We start from the raw sequence: 24,387 nt of genomic DNA on the forward strand, positions 1-24,387 counted from the left end.
TTTCCTCTCACAGACATTCCAATTTTGTGTTTCCCTGATAGGATGCCAGCCCTTTTTCTGAGTTGCTGATTAGGTGTTATGTCTCATCTGCTTTGATGCAACAGCGTTAGCAGAGATCTCAGCTGCTTCCTTGGCTTCACAAGAGTTGAGGAAGGAATTCTTGCCTAATCACTCTTCCAGGGTACCACTCCTATGGACACCCCACTAGACAAACTGATTCTGAGGCTTGAAATTTTAACCCTTAATTTCTCTAGGAGTAGCAGTTAGTGGTACCTGTAATGCAGTGGTGGGCAATCTGTGGGCTGCATGCAGCCCATCAGGCTAATCTGATTGTGGGCCTCAAAACATTTTGCTGACATTGACCGTCCGTTGCCACGGCCGTCCGCAGCTCCCACTGGCTACGTTTTTCCGTTCCTGACCAATGGGAGCTGTGGGAAGCAGTGGCCAACACATCCCTGCAGCCAGCCCCTTCCTACAGATCCCATTAGCCAGGAACGGTAAACCATGGCCACTGGGAGCTGCGGGAGACAGAGGGTGGCTGTGCCCGTGGATGGTCAATGTCAGCAAAACGTCTCACATCCCACAGTCAGATTACCCTGTTGGACTGCAGGTTGCCCACCACTGCTCTAGTGGCCAGAACTTGTCCTTCTCTGGGTTAGTGAGGTTCCCTCTAATGGCAAGACTTGGTCGAGGAATGTCATGATCTCAGCAGTGCCCCCTTGAGTCACAAACAACCTGTACACACCCTACTTCCAATCATTACTAGCATTACAGACCTTAATGTCCCTGGTTCTTCATAGCTTTTGCATCAACTCTGGAAATCCCAAACTTACTCTGCACATTTAACTTCATAGAAGTGTAAGTTGTCTTCAGAGAATTACATCAGCAATGAATTTGGTCTGCAGTGTTTATAAAATAGCATCTCTTTGATTAAAGCTTAGATATGTATATTTCCCCTGAATTCAGGTTTAACACTACTTTAGGAACTTTAGAAGGAAAAAAACCATTTTGTCTTACAAAATAAAATATATATTATAAAAAATTTGAATTTTATTTTCTTCTTTTGATCTTATTCTAGGAAGAACAATCTCAGAAGAGTCATTTGAATGAAGAAAGGTAGGTCTGCATTCTGTATCAGTTATTACAAGGAAATTAAGAATGAGAAATTAGGTATGTTTTAGTGCCATTTTTACTTTTTATTAAAAATATACCATTTTTAAAATAAAAGTTTATATATATATATATCAAGTAAAAAACATTTCAGAGAGTACTATACTTGGGTAAACTATGCTGATCACATGTGGAGTCTTTCAAAATTTCTTTAGATTTGCTTTAGATTTGGAGTGTTCTGATCACCCTTAATCTCTTCATAACTGGAATTTCAGATGGCAAAGATACTGTACTTGTAATGAAAGAAAAATACACAAATAATTCCCTCATGGTTGTGGAGAAAAGCTTTAAACATGAACTTGACTGGTTTTCAGTGCTACTAGGCAAATTCAATTAATTTAACATTTATTACTAAAATACTGGATGATTTTTAAGTTAATTATAATTTTGGGGGGCCTTACTCATGATTTTTGAATGGTTGAGATTGGCAATACAGGAAGTACACATTTTTGTAAACTCTCCTCCTGCTGTCACTGACTAACTTCCCTCATAGACTGCTTTAAGCACCCAAGTGCCAAATGAATTGGATTCCTTATTGAAGGACCCATTCTGCAACCTCTCTGTGTAAGGAGAAGATATTGGATCAGATCAAAATGGCCTTTTGATGTGCTTCATTGTGAGCTAAAGGCATATATTAGACAGCAGAACCTGTCCCAAAATGAGGGCAAGTTTAGTTATTTAAGAACAGGACCTACTCTTCCTTTCTGTAACTTGGGCAGGGGACATGACCTTTTGCAGTATATATTTTTTGCCTAGCATGTTTATTTGCATTTGCCTTCATAAAAGAGTGTTTAGAATGCATTTTATCCTTAAAAGAACTAGCACAGATTTAAACAATATGAATTACTTTTATAAATTTCATAGAGCTTGTTTTAGGGAAAGAGAGAATGATGAACAAATGGCTAATTCTAGAAAACAGATATTTCTGTTAAATGTTTAAAATAAAAGTGTCAAATACTATAGAAGGAAAATTGTAGGATGCCACTCAGTCTAGGAAATAAGAGCCCACAATTGTCTGCAGGCTAACAGAAATAGAATATTCATGGCCTGATTCTCAGGTCTGGCCAAGCCTTCAGACGGCTCTTTGGTCCCAAATGACCATTTTGGCAGGTGGGAATAACCAGATCTGTGTGGGTTCTCCCTTTCATCAACCCATGCAGCCTATCCTGTAGTGACAAGAGAAGTAGCACAGAGTCATCATTCTGATTCTTTGTCATCTGGAAATTCCCAATTAGCAAGATCCTTGAGTTCTGGCCACTTTGCGCTAAAAGTGTGAACAGCGTAAATGTTTATAGTGCATATAAAGCACATAGGGGAGGAAAGACATCATTTTAGATTTTGTTTAAAGATCTATTAAACAATATTTCATTAGTTTTGAGGCGTATTAATAAAATGAAGCATATTGCTTGAAAATTTTGGTCTAACTAAAATTGTTTTGCACAGATCTGAATCACCACCTGTTCCAGCAGTTAAAAACAGATTATACCAAGTACAACAAAGGCAGATAAATACTTCTAATTTCCCAGTTCAGAATGGCAATATTGGGAGAGAGAGAAATACCAACACAGACATGCAACAGAGGAAATCGTCTTCTCCAGTTATTGAACCTGAACGGCCACCTTCTTCTCATTTTATTCCCTATGTGCGAACAAATGAAATTTATTACCTTGATCCAGATGCACCAATGACTAGACCTTCAACACATGATCCACAATATCGACAGTTTAATGGTACTGAAACATATTGTAAACCGATATTAAGATGGGGGGAGGAATTATAGTGATTTAGTTTTAAGAGTTGTGTGAATACCTAATGTAAATAGTGCACTGAAGTGTCTGACATTTATCCTTATAAATGCCTTTGACTAATCAGTTGTGGCGCGGTATTATACAGAGAGCCTGTACTTGGTAGACCACTAATGGATAGTGTTAAAAGAAAATAAAGTTAACAAAGCTAAACATTCATATGCCCCTTCAGGCTTCAGCCATCATTCCGGAGGACATGATTCCATGCTGATGATGTAGTGTGTTAATAAAATTTGTGACTGAACTCCATGGGGGAGAGTTGTATGTCCCCTGTTCTGTTTTACCCACATTCTGCCATATATTTCATGTTATAGCAGTCTCGGATGATGACCCAGCGCATGTTGTTTGATTTACAAACACTGTCACTGCAGATTTGACAGAAGACAAAGAAGGTACCAATGTGAGATTTCTAAAAATAGCTACAGCACTCGACCCAAGATTTAAGAATATGAAGTGCAGTCCAAAATCTGAGAGGGATAAGGTGTGAAGCATGCTTTCGGGACGTTTAAAAGAGCAACACTCAGATGCGGAAACTACAGAACCCAAACCACCAAAACAGAAAATCAACCTTCTGCTGGTGGCATCTGACTTAGATGGTGAAAATGAATATGCATTGGTCCACTCTGCTTTGGATCATTATTGAACAGAACCCGTCATCAGCATGGATGCATATCCTCTGGAATGGTGATGGAAGCATGAAGGGACATATGAATCTTTAGTGCATCTGGCACATAAATATCTTGCGACGCTGGCTACAGCAGTGGCATGTGAACGCCTGTTCTCACCTTCAGGTGACATTATAAACAAGAAGCAGGCAGCTTTATCTCCTGCAAATGTAATCAAACTTGTTTATCTGAGTGATTGGCTGAAATAGGACTGAGTGGACTTGTAGGCACTAAAGTTTTACATTGTTTTATTTTTGAATGAAGTTATTTTTTGTGCATAATTCTACATTTGTAAGTTCAGCTTTCATGATAAAGAGATTGTACTACAGTACTTCTATCAGGTGAACTGAAAATACTATTTCTTTCGTTTTTTACAGTGCAAATATTTGTAATGAAAAATAAATATAAAGTGAGCACTGTATACTTTGTATTCTATGTTGTAATTGAAATCAATATATTTGAAAATGTAGAAAATATCCAAAAATATTTAAATAAATGGTATTCTGATTTTGTTAACATTGCAGTTAATTGCCATTAATTTTTTTAATCACTCGACAGCCCTAATACTAACCAAAATTTACAAGATAGGCAAAGTAAAAAAAAAAAAAAAAAAAAAAGCTGCTTAAGCTCTTTGTTTTAAGGATATTTACTTTGTATATTTTGACATGTAATATTGACAATTTGTGTTTTAATGGTTATGCAGCTTTAACTTTTTGAATCTCAGCATCTACTGGCATTAACAATTATTGTCCAACCCCTAGTTGTCTGATCTCCTCATACTTTGTTGCAGCTGTGAAAAGTTAAATCTATAGAAATAGAAAAAATGCTTAAAAATAAACATTGATATTTTCTGTTAATTATAAAAAAAAATCAAATTCTGCAAAGCCTATAAAAAGATTACTTGGAAGAAATTAAAGTAAAATTGAAACAATTACTTTGTATAATTAATTTGATTTATACTTATCTTTAGATTCTTGCCATACACCACGGCAGATTTTTAGTTCTGATCATGTGAGAGATCCACTTCTTAATCCTAATGTGGTGAAAAACAGAGACCGACAACAGGCAATCCTCAAAGGACTATCAGAATTACGCCAGGTACAGTATCAGCTAAATCTGTAATGAACATTGTAAAGTTTTGTATTTTCATAATCATTTCCCATCCTATTCTTGATTCTATCCCTGTCTTTCATCCTATTTTTTTGCCCTGGTGATTCTTACATTACTCTCATCTTTAGCCTCTTTCTTTTCCTAGCTTTGAGACAGTTGAGCACCTAAGAAAGTGGTCTTCCTGGGGAGAGGGTGATTCAACTCTGGGATAAAAGTGGAATAATTTTTTCACAGCACATCAGGACCCTAACTTAAGGGTGTCAAGTATCAGAGGGGTAGCCATGTTAGTCTGGATCTGTAAAAGCAGCAAAGAGTCCTGTGGCACCTTATAGACTAACAGACATTTTGGAGCATGAGCTTTCGTGGGTGAATACCCACTCCGTTGGATGCATCCGACGAAGTGGGTATTCAGCCACGAAAGCTCATGCTCCAAAATGTCTGTTAGTCTATAAGGTGCCACAGGACTCTTTGCTGCTATCTTAAGGGGATGACATTCCCACAACTGGTGGTTGAGTCTGTCAAGGTGTAGCTGTCCACTCACAGCAAAAGACTTAACAGGGCTGGCAATCATATAGCAACTATGAAAAATATTTTACTTTGTTAATTTGAAGTATGAATTGTTACAAAACACCTTCCCTAAATTAGGTTTTTTGTCAATACTGAAATCTGGTTTTGGATTCCAAGTATATCTATAAAAATAAGAAGTGTCTTAAAATATATAACTGAATTTGTTCAAAAGAAAAGCTTGTGCACATTTGCATAAGCTACGTAGTGTTTGCTTCATTACCTCTAGTAAATTAATGGTAATGACATAACTCCACAAGATTTAGTGAAAACAATTTGAATGAGATGTTTCTTTTTAGTGAAAAGTTTAAAATATTTAAGAGTACGGACACTGCACATAAAACATAAAACATAGTTTTTTGGATGGGGTCAAGATACTATTGAGATGATGTTGCTATGCATCTACTTAGTAAAACAGGAGTGATTTAGTGGTTCAAAGCAAATATGCTCACTGCAGCTGGATGCAGTGAGTCTTTCTCTGGCTACAGAAAGAAAGACGTTTTGGGGTTCTTTAAGAAACCGTCAAAGGAATTGTGAGGAAAGGGGAACTCATGTGAACAGAGACAAGCAGGGAAGGGAAGCAGCAAGACCAGGTATGGGGAACACTTGCACAACCTGTGCTCAAGAGGTGGGGGTATTTATGCATCTCAGTGAGAACACTCTCTCTACTTAAGGCCCGTCTTTCTGCATGGCCAGGCCAATTGAGATAGTAGACTTGGATGACCAGCACAAATGCTTCATGGTTTTCCTCTGCTAAATGACCTGGTATGGGTGGGTGGGAGTGCAAAGCGCATACTATAACAAAACTCCTAAAATAGCTCATATTTTAATAACCTACAAATTTGCATATCTTTCACACAGCACATTTTTTGTGTAAGTGACAGTAAGGAGCCATTCATAGGCATAACATTAATGCCTTTCATTCTGAACATTAAACCTCAGTTTGAACTACTAAAACTAGCCTTTGCAAATAGTGTTTGTGTCACTTTATTTCATTCAGTATCAGGTTCTTTTCAGGTTGCACTCCCATTCTGCCATTAAAAATTAATTAATAAAAGCAGGAACACTTACTAGTGGAACTTCAGCTCTCTGACCTGCTTTGCATTATTTTCCTAATGAGAATATGTCCTAATGTAGTGTCATATTCTTTGGTGCAGCAGTGGTCTAATCAAAAGATAAGCAGGTTCTCCTAGTAATTTATTGGCAGAAGTAATTAATTTGCAGTTTTGACTAGTGCCACTTCTTTCACCAAAGCATTACAGCTATAGAAGCACGACAGATATGTTGGGTAAAGCAGCTAGAGGGAGAAAATCTAAAAGCGTTCCAGCAGAACGATAAACAGTTACAATATATTATAATAATTACTGTGCTTCTAGGGAGACATGCTTCTGCCCCTGCACATTTGGTACAGCAGTAGCAGATAGACTCCCTTCCCCACACAATGCCCCTGCAAAATATGAGGAAGACAAGCTGGCAATCATCCTTATTGTCCAATTCTGAATGAGCTAGCTGGGATTCCAAAATTGCCAGATCTTAGCTGGCATGTAAACGTGGGAGATTGGAAATAGAAACTGTCTATGTAGCTGGATCCATTACATTGTCCAATTCCATTTGGCTGGGTTTCTCTGAGCTCATGGAAATGCTTGCCAAAGACCCACCACTTTTGAATATTCCTCTAGCTACACTGTATTTGCAAAATGGTGTTCAATTATGGGGACTGAAGCTAGCACGTTGCTGAGCATTCCTGCAGTTTGTTTTAGGTGAGCTTAGCAAAGAAGTTTGGTGTTTGTTAGTGCTTTACGGTGTTAATATCAGTGATTTTAGGTTTAGCATAGAGGGGTGAAATAGGGATGTTTTCCTATCTTCAGGAATACAGGAGCAGTGGTATCCTTAGCTGTCATCACTCCCTGGCCTAGGGAAGGCAGGGATTTCAAAAAAAAAAAAAAGTGGGGGGTGTGGCGTACGGGGATGAACAGGGCGATGAGCACAGCCTCCTCCCAAAAAGCAGAGAGATCTTTCTTTCCTCTTTCAACTGTGATGGAGCAGTGCTCCATTTTTTCCATCACAAGTGTAGCAACATCTGCCACTCACCTGTCACTCAAATTTAGTCATCAGGGAAAGGTGTGATAGGAAGTAAAACAAAAAAACCCAGTGAGTTCTAGTCACCTCCTTTCCAGGACTGACTAAATCTGTACGTTAGCCCCTATTTGTGAGCAAGATCTCATAAATGTTCTTTAGGAAGACAGCAAGTATCTTTCTCTCCCTCTCACTGAGAGGTTGCACAGGGTCATTTCTGGCAGATATAAGAATAGAACTGAGGGACCAGCTATTGTTCTGTCTCTCAGTGGTCACCGCATGCAAGGTGCAGCCCTGGTGTAGTTATTGAGGGGCAAAAGAGCCTTTAGGCCACCTTTCCACTTTCTGAGCTCCTTCCAGGGTCTGTACAGGCACCAGTGTAAGTTCAGGTAACCTTGAGGCTACTGTAACACACAATGTTTATTATTAATCCTTTCTAATCTACTTAAATTTCCACAATGGTGCAAATTTGTGGGTTTTTAAACTTTTTTTTTAAATCACAGTTGTGGGATATTGGGGGGGGATGGCCTAGTACACTTAATGATAGACAGTGAGCGTCAAAAAGTTAAAGCTTTTTAACTTAACACAAATTGTCAACACTATACATCAAAACATGCAAAATAAACATCCTTAAATCAAACTAAGTCCTTAAGCAGCATTTTTTTTTACTTTGTAAATGTCAGTTACTACTGATAGAAATATTTTTTCATCAGTTTGTGTTTATATGGCAAAAAAAATTTTACCAATAAAAATCTAATCTTTCTACACCACAAGTGCAGCTGGAGCAGCATAAAGGAGGTGTAGCAAAGGCTAGAATCTCCACATTTTTAGTGTTATTGCCGCAGCTCATGTTGCTTTACCCAAACCACTCTTCAGAATCAGTGTTTCAACACTTTAACTTTGCTCACTCTAGCTACTAGAGCTCACATACCCCTCCAGAGGCAGGAATAGATCCCAACAGTCTTGATTTCCAGTTCTTCGTTGCCTTGCACATCCACCCAGGTAAGCAAAGGCTAAACTGGTTAAAGAGCCTTAAAAGTGTGAATAAGAAATAAAGTAGAAGCTTGCCATTGGCTCCTATTTTGTGGAGAAGGAAGAGCATTTACTTTGTACTCATCATTTCAGGGTCTCCTCCAGAAGCAGAAGGAGTTGGAGACTGGTCTAATTCCAACCATGAATCAAGAAGAAAACTTTATTTCACCATTTTAAAAAAGGTACACACGTATGCAAAAAAAATCTGCTTTAAAAATCTCAGGCACAGCACTTTATATTTGCTACTGTAATTTACTAACTTCATCTAAATCTCTTTTAACCAAGGTCCTATTCTCCTACATGAACTGTGACAGGTTATGGGGTTTTGTTCCCTTTCCTCCTCCCCCCATGTGGTTGTTTGAAGATGCTTGAATCTAATATATAATGCATTTGCTGTTTAGAACAATCTTCTGCTTTGAAGATTTAAGATTATGTAGTAGAAAAACAGCAGTATAGAAAGTTATTTACATTAACTTTTTGTAGAATTTAAAATGTATTTTTTGTATAAATAAATGTATTAAATATTTAATGACATACCAATTTTTACTTCACACTAAAAAAAAATTAGAAGTGCCAAATCTCTTCCCCTTTCAGTGTTGCCTTGTCCAAAAAGCTGTCTGATCACTTAGATAAATAATGTGTGTGCTAGTGAGCAACCCAGCGTACGTATTGAATAAGCTAGCTAAAACTGAATGGCAGTGCTTATTGTCCAGCTATGCCAGAAAGACGACAAGAGACATGTAGCATAGTTTAGTTAGGCCACAACTTCCTTCTTAGAAGTCTGGAAGTACCTGGCCGATAAACGTGTACAGTGCAGATAATTCCATAATCAATATATAGCTGGGGGCTTCTGACATCTCTCCCCCTTATCTACCCTGGTCCCCAGCCAACCCACAGCAGGGACCTCGACCTCCCCCCCCCCTCAAATAAGGGTTAAGGGGGACTATAAAGAAGGGGGAAGAATGGGTTCCCTGGTATACCAGCCATAGGAGTCCCAAACCCTCTCCACCCCCACCCATTTCTTCTCTTTTAAATCCTTTACCAGTGCATTTTTATCTGATCACTGTAGCCCTTCCCCATGGAATACCTGCAATGGGCATCTTCCAAAAGAGGCACCAGCAATTAGCTTGGCCACCCCCCTCCTTAGTTAACCAGGTGCCCAGACATCTCCTAATGCCCCCTTTAATATCAGCCAAAAACTTCTCAGTTCCCATGTCTGACAGGTGGACCCCATCCTCCCTGAATAATTCTGATGCCTCATATACTATGCCTGGATGTGAACAGACTGACACTCCTATGGCATCCATGAATTTAGCCAGCTGCCTATTCACATACCTCCTGGCCTTGTTGACCTTTCAGGGGCTTCACAGCTCCCTGCCATCCCCTGCATTGCAGCTTATCCAATCATACAATTTTTACTCCTGAGAGAAGTTCCAGGATCAGCCCCAAGTCCTTCTTAACTCTGAGCATTAAGGCTATCCCTTTACACAGTCCCACATTATCTTCCTCAAGATGAGCCATAATTATATTTGATGCCTGCTCACAGGACCCTGCAGTGTATGGAGGAGGCATCAGTTGGTCCCATAACATGCCCCTCCTCCCATGCCAGCTGAGGACTGCTTCACCACTGAGGCCCAGCTGCAAACCTGGAAGCCACCTGTGCACCCAGTAATGAAAATACAAAGGAAGATTAACACACATATCCGCACTCTCTCTTTGCACATTTCAGAATAGCAATGCCCAATTGCCTGAATTGTTCTAACCCCCATACCCAGCTGGGCTGGTGCTGTTGCAACCTAGATCCTGAATGAATAGGAACCAAAATTCATATGCTGGGCATCCCAACCTTGTCAGTCCCTATCTTGAAACTGTAGCAAACTGGTATGATGTAAGGGAACTCCCGTAACAGTGAATAAAGAGTGACCCACCCCTCCCTGGTCTTATCATCTTGTTTGTATTTGAAGATAACTGCCTTAAATCAACATCAAAGAGCATTTGTTTAATTTACAGCTGCTAAACATTTGGCAGGCAACAGTTTGGATAAATTCTCTCATTAGATACATGAGAAACACCAAACACATCTGAATGTGCGCTTTGTAATACAGTTGTTTCTGTATGACAACCTGTCTAAAGTTTCATGAAGAAAGGAAATTGAGAGTATTTTTCTTCATGAGAAGAATTGCCCTTGCATGATGACTTCACATGTGCCATACAGTGGCTTAGTTCCTAATACAGTTTATTCTGTAATGCAGAATACAGTTTGATATTCTGGAAGGAATAGCTTTTTGTATCTATACTCAATACAGTAAAATAAAGTGAAGCTGTTCTATTTTTAGAAGTCATCTTTTTATAGAAGTGTTTTACTTAAAATGCATTAAATGAGTATTTAAAAAAATTAATGCTAGCTTGAAATTAGCAAGAAGAACGAGGAGTACTTGTGGCACCTTAGAGACTAACAGGTTTATTTAGCATGAGCTTATGCCCAAATAAATTAGTTAGGAGTACTTGTGGCACTTCAGAGACTGATTCTTTTTGCTGATACAGACTAACACGACTACCACTCTGAAGCTTGAAATGAGTTAGCTTTAAAAAAAATAGTTTTAGCTATTTTAAGTAGTGAGTGCACTTGTCATTGGTGGCTTAATAATCACATTTTGCCTTTAAAACATTTGTCCCTTGGCTGTACTAAAACCTGAACTGACTGCAACAAAAATAAACTAGCAATTACTCCATTCCTTTTCCAAGCCATTTATCTGTTCTTCTGTGCCTTAATTTATGGAGTACCTACACTGAACATCCACCACAAGGAGGCGCCAGCCATTAGCTTGGCTGCCTCCTCCCCCACACCCAGCTGTGTTCCCAGACATCTCCCAATACCCTTTTACATCAGCCAAAAATATGGCAGCACCCAACTCTGACAAGTGCACCCCATCCTCCTAAAGTAACTCCAGTGCCCCATAGACTATGCCAGGATGTGAAATTACTGTCCCCCACCAAGGGCAACAAGAATTTGGCCACCTCCCTGTTCACATACTTCCCAGTTTTGTCCACCCTGGCAGGGTTCATGGCTTGGAAAAGGAATGGAATAATTGCTAGTTTGTTTGTTGCATATTAGACCAATGTTAACCCCCAGAAAAATTCCCAGGATCTGCGTCATGTCGCTCCTAGTTCAAAGCATTAACTCTACCCCTTTAAGTGTTCCAAGATCATTTTCTCCCAGGTGTATCACCAATATATCCGGTGGCTACTGATGCACTCGCACAGCATACAACAGCGGTATCAGTTGATCGCATAACATGCCCCTTCCTGCGTGCCAACTGAATATGCTTCGCCACCGAATCCTAGCTGCGAGCCTTAGGGCAACCTGGATTTGTGCTTATGCACCCAAATCACAATACTTTGCCCACAGATCCACACCATTGTGTGTATAGCTGGTTGTCCTGTATCTGAAATGAGAACACAACTGATTAATGTTGATTTTCCACCTGTGGTTTTACATATGTTCAGTTTGCATTAGACTGCCAGCACCCGATTGCCTGAATAGCCTCTGCTTCCATACCTATCTGTGCTGTTGCCACCTATGTTCTGAATGAGTGGGAGCTTCTCTTTTATTTTTAGAAGAAGTCATCTTTTTATAGAAGTGTTTTACTTAAGATGCATTAAATGGGTATTTTAAAAATGAATACCAGCTTGAAATTAGTTAGCTTTAAAAAAATAGTTCTAGCTACTATAAGTAGTGAGTGCACCTGTCATTTGTGGCTTAATAATCACATTTTGCCTTTAAAACAACATTTGTCCCCTAGCTGTACTAAAACCTAAACTGCCTGCAACAAAAATAAAAACTGTCTTGACAGAAAAAACACAAAACCCAAGAACCTAGTAATATAAAAAAAACCTCTTAGGTAGTAGTGGACTTTAAACACTAAATTAAAAAAAAAAATAAAGCCGAACACATGGTAGTATGCCAGAGTTTGTTTTACCATCCACATAGTATTTTCTGGAAATCTTCTCTATAGTATTTACAAGACTGTGCACAAGGAAAGTTGATACATTTGTGCTTCAGTAATTGAGTTACTACAGAAAAATGTTCGGGGATGGGGAAGGAGACAAAATCTAGCACAATAGATATAATTTTAAAGAACGGGTGAGAACAGTAATTAAACTCTTAAGATATTCAGTTTTAGTGGCAATGCCACATTTAGCAGAACATTAAGTTCAGAGCCTAAAAAGTACCGATAGTGTCTGTTACACTATATAGTAATTCAAGTTAAGACAGAACAAATCAGCTGTCTGCCATCTGTACATTTATAAGAAGATACAGAACTTTAAAACTGTAGGGCTATTTCCATGCAGTTGTGGTAAGCAGAAGGTACTAAACAGATTAATTAGATGCACACAAAAATGGTATTGAAATAAATTTTGCAGCATCAGTTTTCTGTATTCTAGAAACAGGATATAAAACAAAGCAAGTTGCTACTAAGTCCCATGTGCATGAAGAGTTTATTTTTTTTTTAAATGGAACTGCACCATTGGTTACTCTAATTGAGGTATTTAGCCAAAATCCAGTATTATATATATATTTTTTCATTAAAATAACTACACTGCCTTATCGCTATGTAAAAACATTTTGTACAAAAATGTGTGTCCAATGTCAAATAAATACATAACAGTTTTTATATTCATTTAAAGACAAGTGGCTTGGATACTCTATTACAGTTTACTTAAAAAATGAAGCTTTGCTATTTCACATGCTTTAGGCAAACATTCAGTTTTACATTAAAACAGACTTCAAACTGAAGCCCAAGTACAGGTAAAATACAAATGTAAAAACTTAAAAGTGCCAACAAAACAAGATAATTCAAATACAATAAATGTTAAAAAATATATATTTATTTCAATTTTCAGATGCTTCAACTGGTACAGGCCATCATGATTTAAATAAGACGGAAATATTTGAGTTAAATGACAAACATTTTGTTCAGAGAATAAAATAGAAACTGTTAATTCACTTTTTTAGAAACAAAAAGAAGTCCACAACAAACCTATAAAAAGTTTTAGTTTTGTGTTTATTTCTATTTTGAATATGGCCTGGAAGATTCACAATTTACATCCCAATTACTAGGAGATGATGACTTGCCTGTATCCATGCTCTGACTGTAAGCAGACAGAAAATAATTCCCACCTTCTTGGTTTTGACTTGTGGAAATTGGGTATGTTGTTCCCAGAAAAGTCTGATGAGTGAGAACATTAAAATGACTGAACTGATGGGACATACTTAATTGTCTACTGTAAACCTGAAAGTTGTTGAAAGGAACTTGCTCTACTGAATTGTTTTTGTCTCCTTCAGCAGAGCATGCTGTAGAAACAGGAGTTATTGGCTGTATCTCCTCCAAATCAAGTTTAGAAGTTTTTTCCATCAATCCAGTTTGTCCTTCAGAAGACAGCTGCATATCAGTTTGAGTTTTTTCTTTTGAATCTGTTCCATGTGAGCCTTTGGTCTCTGTCTGCAAAGCTTCTGAATGAGAATCATACTTTGAGGCATCACTGCAGATTTCTATTTGTGATGTTTCATCCCCTGAATCCAAAGACATATCTTCCTCATCCTTTTCATCGCTCTCTACAAGAACTATATTAAAAAAGAGAAGTCCTACTCTATTGAAATATATGATTTTTAAAAAAGCTACACACTACTCACAGAGTGTTATGCTTCGGGTAGGTAAATCCAATATCACTTAAGGCTTGGTCTTCTGCCACTCTTGTTCACTTACTCAACACACACACTTAACCCTCTGTGTGAATGTCCAGATATTCCGATGCTAAAAGCTTCTGCGCATTGTGTTCATGTTTAGTGTTGGGAAATCCCAACTCCCAGCTCCAAAGGGGTTAATGTCAAAACAGCATCTAAAGTTATACAGTAGGTCAGTATTTGATCAGACAATTACAGAATACAATTACTGACATCCAAGTTCATTTTGTTACCATTTGTAAATCTGTCATTAAGCTTATCCTTCCCTCAGAACAGAAGGGAATGTCATTTGGCTTACATATTACCTTACCCTCTTAATCAATCATTGTCATCATCATCATCAGGCTTTCTTGGATACTGACTTAGTCAGTAATTGTGTATTGAAGATACCTTAAAGTATTCCATCCCAGCATCCCTTTCCCACTTCTTAAAATACAGAGTACTTGAGAGTTGGGATTTCCTCACAAATCTACAGAGTTTGTTTTGTAAGAGTAAAGACACTACACCCCACTCCTCTGGTTAGCTGAAAAGAGTATAAAATATGCTGAATATTACCTGATTGTCTTTCAGGAACACCAGGTGAAGGAAGGTTGTTTTCTTCAGTAATTGAATTATGGTAGCCAACGAGATTTTTGAAGTTTTGCATAAAGTCATCAACTGTAGCAACTACTATTCCATTATCAGCATAATTTGAAAATGTTTTGACATTCTTTTCTAAATTTATAAAGAGAGAAAGAGGAGTGACTTAGTAAGACAATATCATCAAACTTAAGAAAAAGAGCTGCAAGTTCTGGTTTTTTACCTGTTAAGAAGACAACATGTCTTTGTTGTATATTCTGAGCCTGAAGTCGGATAAGACAGTCTAATTCTGGAGCATTTCGTGTTTGAGAGTCACAGTTATGATATGACAGAATCTCAACCATGTGTTTCTTCTGATAGGTATTCAGAAGTGTCAGCAGACTCAAGGCTTTAGCATTCATTCTATTTAAAAGAGGATTTAGATCAATATTCAAACTACATAATATATCACAATGAAAATTCCCTTCAAAAATATTTTCTTGATTTAAGATTTTATATCTTTGAAAGCACTTTTTCTAACATGTCATTTCAATACCTTGGTATATAGAGTACACTGCTTACCTCCCAAGCTCCTTGAGTTTTTTTTGTATTTTACAGTGGACTTTCCACTGCCATTTCCCATCAGGTGTATTGAGGTCCTCAAGAAACTTTAGGAAATTTTTAAGTTTATCTATTTTGGAGACAAAATAATGTGTTATATTGTTTTTTAAAAAAACATTTAAAAATCTAAGCCAAAACACAAAAACTATTGTCTTCCATTTTACATATCTTTAATTAACAGCTGAAAACATCACTCCAGTACTGACCTTTGCAAGAACTGTTTTTTTTTTTGTTAAAGATTCAGTTTCTAATAGATTACAGTTTGCTGTCAGTGGCCCAGGTCCACTACAGTTGTGTAAGTTTACACTAAATTTGACTCAAAGTGACTTATTGCCATTAAGAGAGATCCATTAAAAACAAATTAACTTATGGGGAAGGGATAGCTCAGTGGTTTGAGCATTGGCCTGCTAAACCCAGGGTTGAGAGCTCAATCCTTGAGAGGGCCACCTACGCATCTGGGGCAAAAATCAGTACTTGGTCCTGCTAGTGAAGGCAGGGGGCTGGACTTGATGACCTCTCAGGGTCCCTTCCCATTTTATGAGATAATATAGAGATATACCTATAAGTTTTGTTTCTGGGGGGTTTTTTGGGGTGGGGGGGAAGAGAGAATGGAGAGAACTATGCGGTTTTAAATAAAGGCTACAGTTATAAAAAGCTGTGTATAATTCTTTTGAGGACTGGAATATTAATGGTTTGGTAACATCATACAAAAAGCTTTTCATGTTGAGGTAGCTATTCAGACTGACACAGGCTGAGAGACTAGACTGACTTCTACCTCAGCAGCCTATGAAGTTTTAATTGGTGGCCCCAATCCAGTTGGTTATAGACAGCTATCTCCAGAAAGGCGAATAATAAAGTGCATATGAGAACGAACTGATTTAACCCTCTTCGAGGTGGTCCATTACAACAAGCTTGATACATATGACTGCAAGAAGTTTTCATTGCCTCTCTTCTGTAGTTAAATGGACGATTTAATTCTCAAGTGCTTTCTCTGTACTAAAAATTCATGATTTTTAACAAAAATTCTTACCAACTGTGACAGACTCTGGATTAAGAACAGATTCATCAGACACAACAAAACCACCAGACACAAACAATTCATTATATGTGTGGTTTTTCACATCATCCAAGCTATCAACACCAGCAAAGCTGACACATGAAAGCCTCTTCAGAGTTACTAAACCAGGTATCTGTTTAAAAAAAAGAGAAATATATGGTTAGAAATAGAGGTGTACAAGTATGATGCAAGCAGACAATGGAAGAGTGGTTGATTTGAAATGCCTATGAAAAAAAAGAAAACCAAGGATTACAAATTTTCCACCCCTATCACAATGCTAGCTTTTGGATTCTCAGACAAACTTTTCCAGAAGTGACTAGTGTAGTTATTTCTGTGGGACTTGATCCCACAATGAAGTCATTACAGAAATGTAGGCAGAATGAAGGTGAGGGGGTTGGAAGTGATGACAATACAAAAAGATGAATATGCCACAAAATACCTCTCATCGCTGCCCCGTCCCAATTAAGTTGTTATACATAGCCATAAACATAATATCCAAATGCACATAGTGAACAGACAAATTTCCCTTTACTCTTCCTTAGTGCATCATGAAAATACACAGAATAGCATTAAACCTCCATGGAGTTGAATACATATTAAGAATGATGGGCATGGACAAAGCTGTATGGGGAAATTTGCAGTCTGTTCACAGCATGTCCAGGACTAAAGACCAAGAGGTACTTACACATCTGTATTTCCAAACAGAAATTACATTAAGATGGAACTAAGATTGATGGACTTCCAAACAACCTTACTTCTGCCCTGTAGTGATACCATGACACGTGATTAAAGCATTTAGCATTTGTGTTCCCAGATCAGAAGAAATTACAAAAAAATTACATTTCTCTTCTGCCCCCTCACTGTGTCAATACAGTGAGGATGTGTCTTACCTTTGTATTTCCTTATCTTAACATTTTGGATTTCTTTTACACTTAGCCTAACTTGGAATATCTTGCCTTTATAATGCTTTTTTCTGGGATAAGGTAAAACACAAGGATGTTTCAGCTAAGTTACTAATACACACTCTCAACCTTAACCCCATTTTAACAGTTTTTGTCAAGGAACTCTTTAAAAATTAAAATATTCATACAAGAACAAAAGAAAGTCAAGAAACCAAAAGAGAATGTTATCTTAAGTTAGAAATATCACATGATATGAAGCATCAGACTTAAATCACTAGAAGTTCTATTTCATCATCACTGCCAGATTCACTGGTATGTTCTGGCAACTGTAATTCTGACACTGCCCAAAGCAGGAAGACTGTACTACCACACTCCTTCTCCTTCCTGTGCTCCAAAAGTCCCCCTACCTCTTGCATCTCCCTCCCATGCATGCACACATTTTTCTCCTCCTTCCCCTACATGCGCTCAGCTTCCCTTTCCTAATCTTTTTGTTGAATAGATATAATGCAATAGGTAGCCTGTGAACAGAAAAATGTAGGATTAATGGTAATTTTTCCATAATAGAACATAACAGCTGCCACACTGGGTCACACCAACAGTCCATCTAGGTCAGTATCCGGTTTCCAACAGTGACCAATACCAGAGCTTCAGGGGGAGTGTCCAAAAACAAGGCAATTTTAGAGTGAGCCACACCTGTCTTCCCTGCCAGCTTCAGGCAGTCAGGTTGCATCCCCAACTATCATGGCTAATAGCCATCAAAGGAGCTAAACTCCATGAATTTATGTAATTCTTTTTTGAACTTGGTTATACTTTTGGCTATCACAATATCCCATGGCAGTGAGTTCCACAGGCTGACACTGCATTGTGTTAAAAGTATTTCCTCTTGTTTGCATTAAACCTACTGCCTAGTAATTTCATAGGGTAACCCCCTAGTTTTTATATTGGAGGAAAGGACAAACACCACTTCCTTATTCACTTTTTTCACACCAATCATTATTTTTAGACTTCTATCATATTGCCTCTTAGTCTCCTCTTTTCTAAAGCCTGGGCTACACTAGCGGCGGGGGGGGGCGAGGGGAGGGAAGAGAGTTGGGTTTGAACGAAGATACTTTGTAGCTGAAGTTGCGTATCTTCTCCTGCTGAGGTGGAGTACGGGCGTTGATTAGCGGATTGATTAACTGTGTCCAGACCAGACGCGATAAATCGATCCCCAATATATTGAACACTACCCGCCGATCCTGCGAGTAGTATAGATGTAGCCTAAGAAACGTTCCTAGTCTTTTTAATCTATCCTCTTATGGAGACCACTCCATACTCTGTCATCTTGGTTGCCCTTCTCTGAACCTTTTCTAGTTCCACTATAGCCTTTGAGATAGGGTAACCAGAAATGCATGCAGTATGCAAGGTGTGGGCACACCATGTGTTTATATAGCAGCATTATGATTTTTTGTTGTTGTATTACTTTTCCCTTTTCTAACAGTTCCTAAGATGGTGTTAGTCTTTTTGACCACTGCTGTGCATTGAGCTGAAGTTTTCAGAGAACTGTCCTCAGTTACTCTAAGATTTCTTTCTTGAATGGTAACAGTTAATTTAGACCCCATCATTACATAGGTGGGGGGATTACTTTTTCCAAATTGCATAACTTTGCACTTATTAACATTCAATTTCATCTGCCATTTCATTACCCAGTCACCCTGTTTATGAGATCTCTGTAAATCTTTGTGGTCAGCTTTTGACTAAAAACTATTTTGTTTCCTATCTTTCAACCAGTTACTGATCCAGGAGAGGACCTTCACTGTTCTCCCATGACTACTTAGTTTACCTTAAGAGCCTTTGGTGAGGTTACCTTGTTACAAACTTTCTGAAAATCCAAGTACTCTGTCAACTGAATCAGCATTATCCACATGCTTGTTGACACACACAAAGAATTCAAATATATTGGTGAGGTACAACTTCCCTTTATAAAAGCTGTGTTGACTCTTCCCCAACATACTGTTTCTCTACAGGTCTGATAATTCTGTTCTTTATTGTAGTTTCAACCTCTGAGCATGGTACTGAAGTAAAAGCACACCACCCTGTAACGTACAGGATCATCTCTGGAGCCCTTTTCAAAAATTGGTGTTACATTAGCTACCTTCTGACATCAGTGTGGGACAGTATTTCAAATTTGTTTCCCAAAAATATCTACATCAGCACTATCTCCCACACATCCCTCTGCAATGAAGACTGAGCAAAGAATTCATTTAGCTTCTCTGCAATGGCCTTATCTTCCCTGACTGCTCCTTTCTTGGTCACCGGGTGGTCCCAAAGCATATTTGGCAGGCTTGCTGCATCTGATATACTTACATTCCTTACTGTTAGTTTCTGTGTCTTTATCAAGTTGCTTCTTAGGATTCTGTCTTGGCCAACTTTATTATGCTTTTACACCTGACCTGCCAGAGTTTGTGCTCCTTCCTATTAGCCTCACTAAAACAGGACTTACACATTGTAAATGATGCCTTTTTTGCCTCCAACTGCCTTCATTACTCTGCTGTTTAGCCATGGTGGTATTCTTTGTCCTCTAAATATCTTTTCTGATATGAGGTATACATTTAGTCTCAGCCTCTATTATAGCTTATCTGTCAGCAGAGGCTGGTGCATAACATTCTTCATCAATCTCTCTGAATAAATGCCTCTTTCAAAATAGCTGCCATCTCCCTCCCCCTACATGGGACAGAGGCCACAGCTGCTCTCAGTTAGGTGGCCCTTTTCAATATAGCTATTGACTGACATTGTTTCCAATGAAAGTGAAGCCAGCAGCCCTGTGTTAAGAGTGCCCTGGGTGGCCTCAGTTTCCTTGACAATAGGAGATAAGTGGCCATTTTGGAGAAAGGCCTCTAAACATTAGGTAAGTTGACCTTCGTTCCATTTTGAAAGACATGTTTATATGTGGAATTCTCTATAGAACAGCAGTTAGTCCCTGCTGAAAGAGGAACGTTCACTGTTGAAAAATAATGGAAAACAAGCTGTAAAAATAAAAATTAAAATTAAAATCTTTATGTATACAGTGCCCAAGACAGGGCTGCCCAGAGGGGGAGGCAAGAGGGACAATTTGCCCCAGGCCCCGTAGGGGCCCTCACAAGAGTTTTTTGGGGCCCCGGGAGCGGGGTCCTTCACTTGCTGGGGGGGGGGACGGCCCAGAGCTTCTTCCGCTCCCGGTCTTCGCCGGCAGGGGGTCCTTCCGCTCTGGGGCAGAAGGACCCCCCGCCGGCGAATTACTGCCGCTGAAGTGCAGCCGGGTCTTTGACAGTAATTCGGCAGCGGGGAGCCCTTCTGTTCCAGGACCCGCCGCCGAAGTGCCCCGAAGACCACCAAATTACCACCGAAGACCCAGCTGCACTTCGGCAGCAGGTCCCGCTTTGGCGGCAATTCAGCGGTGGGAGTCCCCGCTGCGGGTCTTTGGGGCACTTCAGTGGCAGGTCCCGGAATGGAAGGGCCCCGCGTCACCAAATTACCACTGAAGCATGGGCCCCCCGCCGCGAAAGACCCCAGGCCCCTGGAATCCTCTGGGAGGTCCTGGCCCAAGATGAGTTTTAAAGACTTTTTGTTCAGAATAATCTTAACTGAGCAAATTGCTTCAAAATTCCTTAATGCTTGGTGTTATTTTTCTTAATTTTAACTTAGACTAACCAACCGAATTTACTTCCAAGATCTGAATATTACTCAACAAATACTACAACAACATTGTTAAATCCCTGGTTTAGGTGCAAACTCAACTTTGGCTATTAAATTATAAGCAGTGCTTCCATTTTATCTAATATACATTAAAAGGAAAAAAGTTGTGGTCATAAGTAGTGGTGCAAGAGTTACAAAACTGGATAAATCAAAAAACAAGTTTAATCCCTTCTACTCAAGATGCATTTAAAATGTTTCATTGTAATGTGCAAGTGACTGATTTAAGTTTTGAGTCAACTTTCTATATTTCACAGTTTAATTAAACTAGTACTATTAAATGTATTTAATGTACCTTATGGATGAGGCTGGCAATGTCTTCATTTTGAATAATTATCAATAGTTTGTCTAAAGTAGCTCTTCTTTTCAAGAACTGTTCTGGGTGGCATTCTGTATTACCTAATTTTGTAAGGTATTCCTACATCAAAGAAAAAAAAATTAGTTAAACCAATGCAATTCAAAAGCTCACCATGTAGAGTTTTTACAATTCAAGCAAGCACGCAGGCATTTTAAAATAAAAAAATCCTACACATTCTTTTTTTTAACCTGTACCCAAGTGCACTAGCTAAAAAGGTATAGAAACACAGCTACTAGATTCATTTTGTAAAGCTATTTCTGTAATTATTTTTACAGAACTCCATCTAAGTGGCTGACCACTTTCGTCTCAGCTGAAAATTGCACTTTTCACTAAAAGCCAAACATATTTTACTTTCAAACTCCACGATATTTAATATTAAAAACACAAAAGTGCAGTTTCTCAACATGATCTGGAATTCCAAGAAGCAAAAATTATAGGAATTTTTCATTCCCTGACCATTCATTAATAAATTTTCAAGTAGAACAGAGAACAACATGCTTTTGATCATATTTCTCTTTTATTCCTGAAGCCTCACAGAAGCTGTCCTACAGCGCTACTTTCAAAAAAAGAACAAAACAAGGGCTTTTCTACAGCCAATCCCACTGTCCAGCGGGAAAGAGGTTTATACCTTGCCTAGACAAGAGGAAGTCTTAAAAATTGAGTGCAGATACCACAGGAGCGCCTTACTTTTTCGTGAGTTAACAAACACCAAATTTCAAAGCTCAAACGCACCAGTAAAGGTATAGATGTGTTTGCAAGTCAGGTTTATTCACCCCAGACTGAATGGCTCCATTAACACCATTTTTAAAATGCAGAAATATTTGGACATGCTTTCAAGGCCTTACACTCAACTTAATGGCATTTCTCTGTTTGGATGTAGTGCAATTTTTGAACATCACTATTTCAGAGAATGAGCAGAATCCTACTGATTTTGGGGAATAACTGAAAGACAGGAAGGAGGAAAATGGGGGACACAGCCGCTGCCAGCTGATTAACAGAGCCACAGCTTTGAGCACCTCTGCAACTGTTTATAGATCAAAAGGACTGGTTGACGGAAGTTTCTGAAACAAAAGGAGAGTGGAGCATGGCATAAAATGAGCTTCTGCTGTCTTGGAGTGGGGGAAAAAGGGAAATGAAGAAATGCAAGAAGCCCCTCTTGCGTACAATTTGCTCAGCCTACAGAAGCTATGAAGTGTGAGACATCCTAGCTCTATGTTAAGGATAGGACCCAAAGGAAAACTTATTTACCTGTATTTCTTTGCAGAGGGTACTTTCCTCCTCTTCGTGAATGTAAAATTTCACAGTGTTTTTCTGTACATCTTTAATTATTTTGACCAAGCTGTTGAATACTTCAGGTTTTAACTGGCTTATAAAATCCGAGAGTGCTGGTTGGGTTGAAATGTTTAAGTTATCTGGCGATTTCTGAGTCTTTTCTGGTGGCTCCAGTGGATCATCACTGGAAGTGTTCTTATCAGATGTCAGTAAAGCCTCTGTGGTGGCACTAACATGGTCCATTTCCTCTTTCACTATGGTTAAGTTTGTTGATGAATGCTGCTCATTACAGTTTGGCTCCTCCACAATACTGTTACTCGGTGGTTCTGGTAACAGTACATTGTCAAAGTCACTTGAAACAGATACATCCTGTTCTGGCAGAGGATTCAATTCAGCCTCAGTTACAGCATCTCTTGCTGGATCGGGACTAGAATTAAGAGGTGGAGTATGCCTACCACATGAAGATGACAGAGCAACATTATTCAGCTTTTCACTCAGCCTCTCTATATACTCTTGGACAGAGACATCTAAGGCCTGTAAACATATGTATTTAGAAAGTCTCATTACCCTCTCTTGGGCTGAAAAGACAGGAGTGGACATTCCACTCACATATGCAATATTCTTCTGCTGCAAAATCTCCTGAACCTTTCTTACAAAGAGATTGTATTCTTCCAATAACGTAGACTCTATTATTCCACTTATGGAGTGCTTAGATGCAAGAGGGTGATCTGTTAGTGCACACTGATCTTCATTTTTCTCCATCTGACTTGTATACAGTCCATCTTCTTTTGTCCCCTTTTGTATGTCTGAAAATGGAGAGTATGGAAACTGGTAATCAGAACTTCTTTGTCTATTTATTACCCGGGGGTCATTAGGAAGGGCATCCTTTGGTGGTAAATACACCAGTTGTTCTTTTGGTGATTTCAAACCTATACAGGAAGAGTTAATTATTATAAATCTAATCTCTGAAAAAAGTCAACAAAAAACACACACTTGAAGTTTGTAATCATTTTAAAACAGCATCAACTTCTGCCTAACAACTTAACTCTGCATTTGAGGCATTAATGCCAAGTGCTAGTACAGAAGCACTCAGTTTAATCTCTCTTAGGTTGTGTGTTTGGTTTTTTTGGGGGAGGGGGACAGGGGGAAGAGAGTGGAGGAGCGGGGAGAAAAACAGAATATTTTAGGATTTTTCATCACTCTTGCTTATGATTTTCATTCCTAAGCAAGTCATTTTGCCCGACAATATCTGATAACCACTATTGCAAAATGCGAAGCAACATAACCTAACCTTCAAGAGATTTAAGCAGACTGAAGTGGACAGATTAAATCACTGGACAGGTATTTTCTTCCTATCTAGCTTCTAAGGGCTTGGCTACACTCGAAACTCCAAAGCGCTGCCACGGGAGCACTCTCACAGCAGCGCTTTGAAGTGCGAGTGTGGTCGCGGCGCCAGCGCTCTCTCTCCCCCAGCGCTGCAGGTACTCCACCTCCCCGTGGGGATTAGCTCCCAGCGCTGGGGCACTGTTTACACTGGCGCTTTGCAGCGCTGTAACTTGTTGCGCTTAGAGGTGTGTTTTTTCATACCCCTGAGCGAGAAAGTTGCAGCGCTGTAAACCACCAGTGTAGCCAAGGCCTGATTAGAAGTCACATACTATGGTGTAGAGTTTAAATTGTGCACATGTAAAATGATCAGTTGGATGGCTAGCCATTTTTGAAGCATTGTTGGCATGCAGTTAT

At 38.9% G+C, this 24,387-nt stretch overlaps 2 protein-coding genes across 3 annotated transcripts in view; one reads left to right on the forward strand and one right to left on the reverse strand.

The window, feature by feature from the left end:
* Positions 1 to 24,387, forward strand: part of CCDC66 (coiled-coil domain containing 66) — an 86,568-nt gene that overhangs the window by 35,448 nt on the left and 26,733 nt on the right. The window contains exons 16-20 of one of the 2 annotated variants that reach the window (XM_030568680.1): positions 1,079 to 1,116; positions 2,614 to 2,900; positions 4,611 to 4,738; positions 8,516 to 8,604; positions 21,905 to 22,068. In XM_030568680.1, coding sequence (XP_030424540.1) covers positions 1,079 to 1,116; positions 2,614 to 2,900; positions 4,611 to 4,738; positions 8,516 to 8,599 — 537 coding nt within the window. In that variant the 3' untranslated portion in view covers positions 8,600 to 8,604; positions 21,905 to 22,068. Of the gene's footprint in view, positions 1 to 1,078; positions 1,117 to 2,613; positions 2,901 to 4,610; positions 4,739 to 8,515; positions 8,605 to 21,904; positions 22,069 to 22,255; positions 22,277 to 24,387 lie in introns of those variants that run through there. The other variant, XM_030568679.1, reaches the window with a different exon arrangement.
* The window catches only part of TASOR (transcription activation suppressor), a 61,427-nt gene continuing 51,224 nt past the window's right edge, over positions 14,185 to 24,387 (reverse strand). The window contains 7 exon segments of the mRNA XM_030568686.1: positions 14,185 to 14,323; positions 14,724 to 14,882; positions 14,971 to 15,149; positions 15,309 to 15,417; positions 16,378 to 16,537; positions 21,313 to 21,435; positions 22,624 to 23,453. Coding sequence (XP_030424546.1) covers positions 14,268 to 14,323; positions 14,724 to 14,882; positions 14,971 to 15,149; positions 15,309 to 15,417; positions 16,378 to 16,537; positions 21,313 to 21,435; positions 22,624 to 23,453 — 1,616 coding nt within the window. The 3' untranslated portion in view covers positions 14,185 to 14,267.

The sequence above is a fragment of the Gopherus evgoodei genome, chromosome 7 (genome assembly GCF_007399415.2).
Source record: "Gopherus evgoodei ecotype Sinaloan lineage chromosome 7, rGopEvg1_v1.p, whole genome shotgun sequence".
Taxonomy (NCBI): Eukaryota; Metazoa; Chordata; order Testudines; family Testudinidae; genus Gopherus; species Gopherus evgoodei.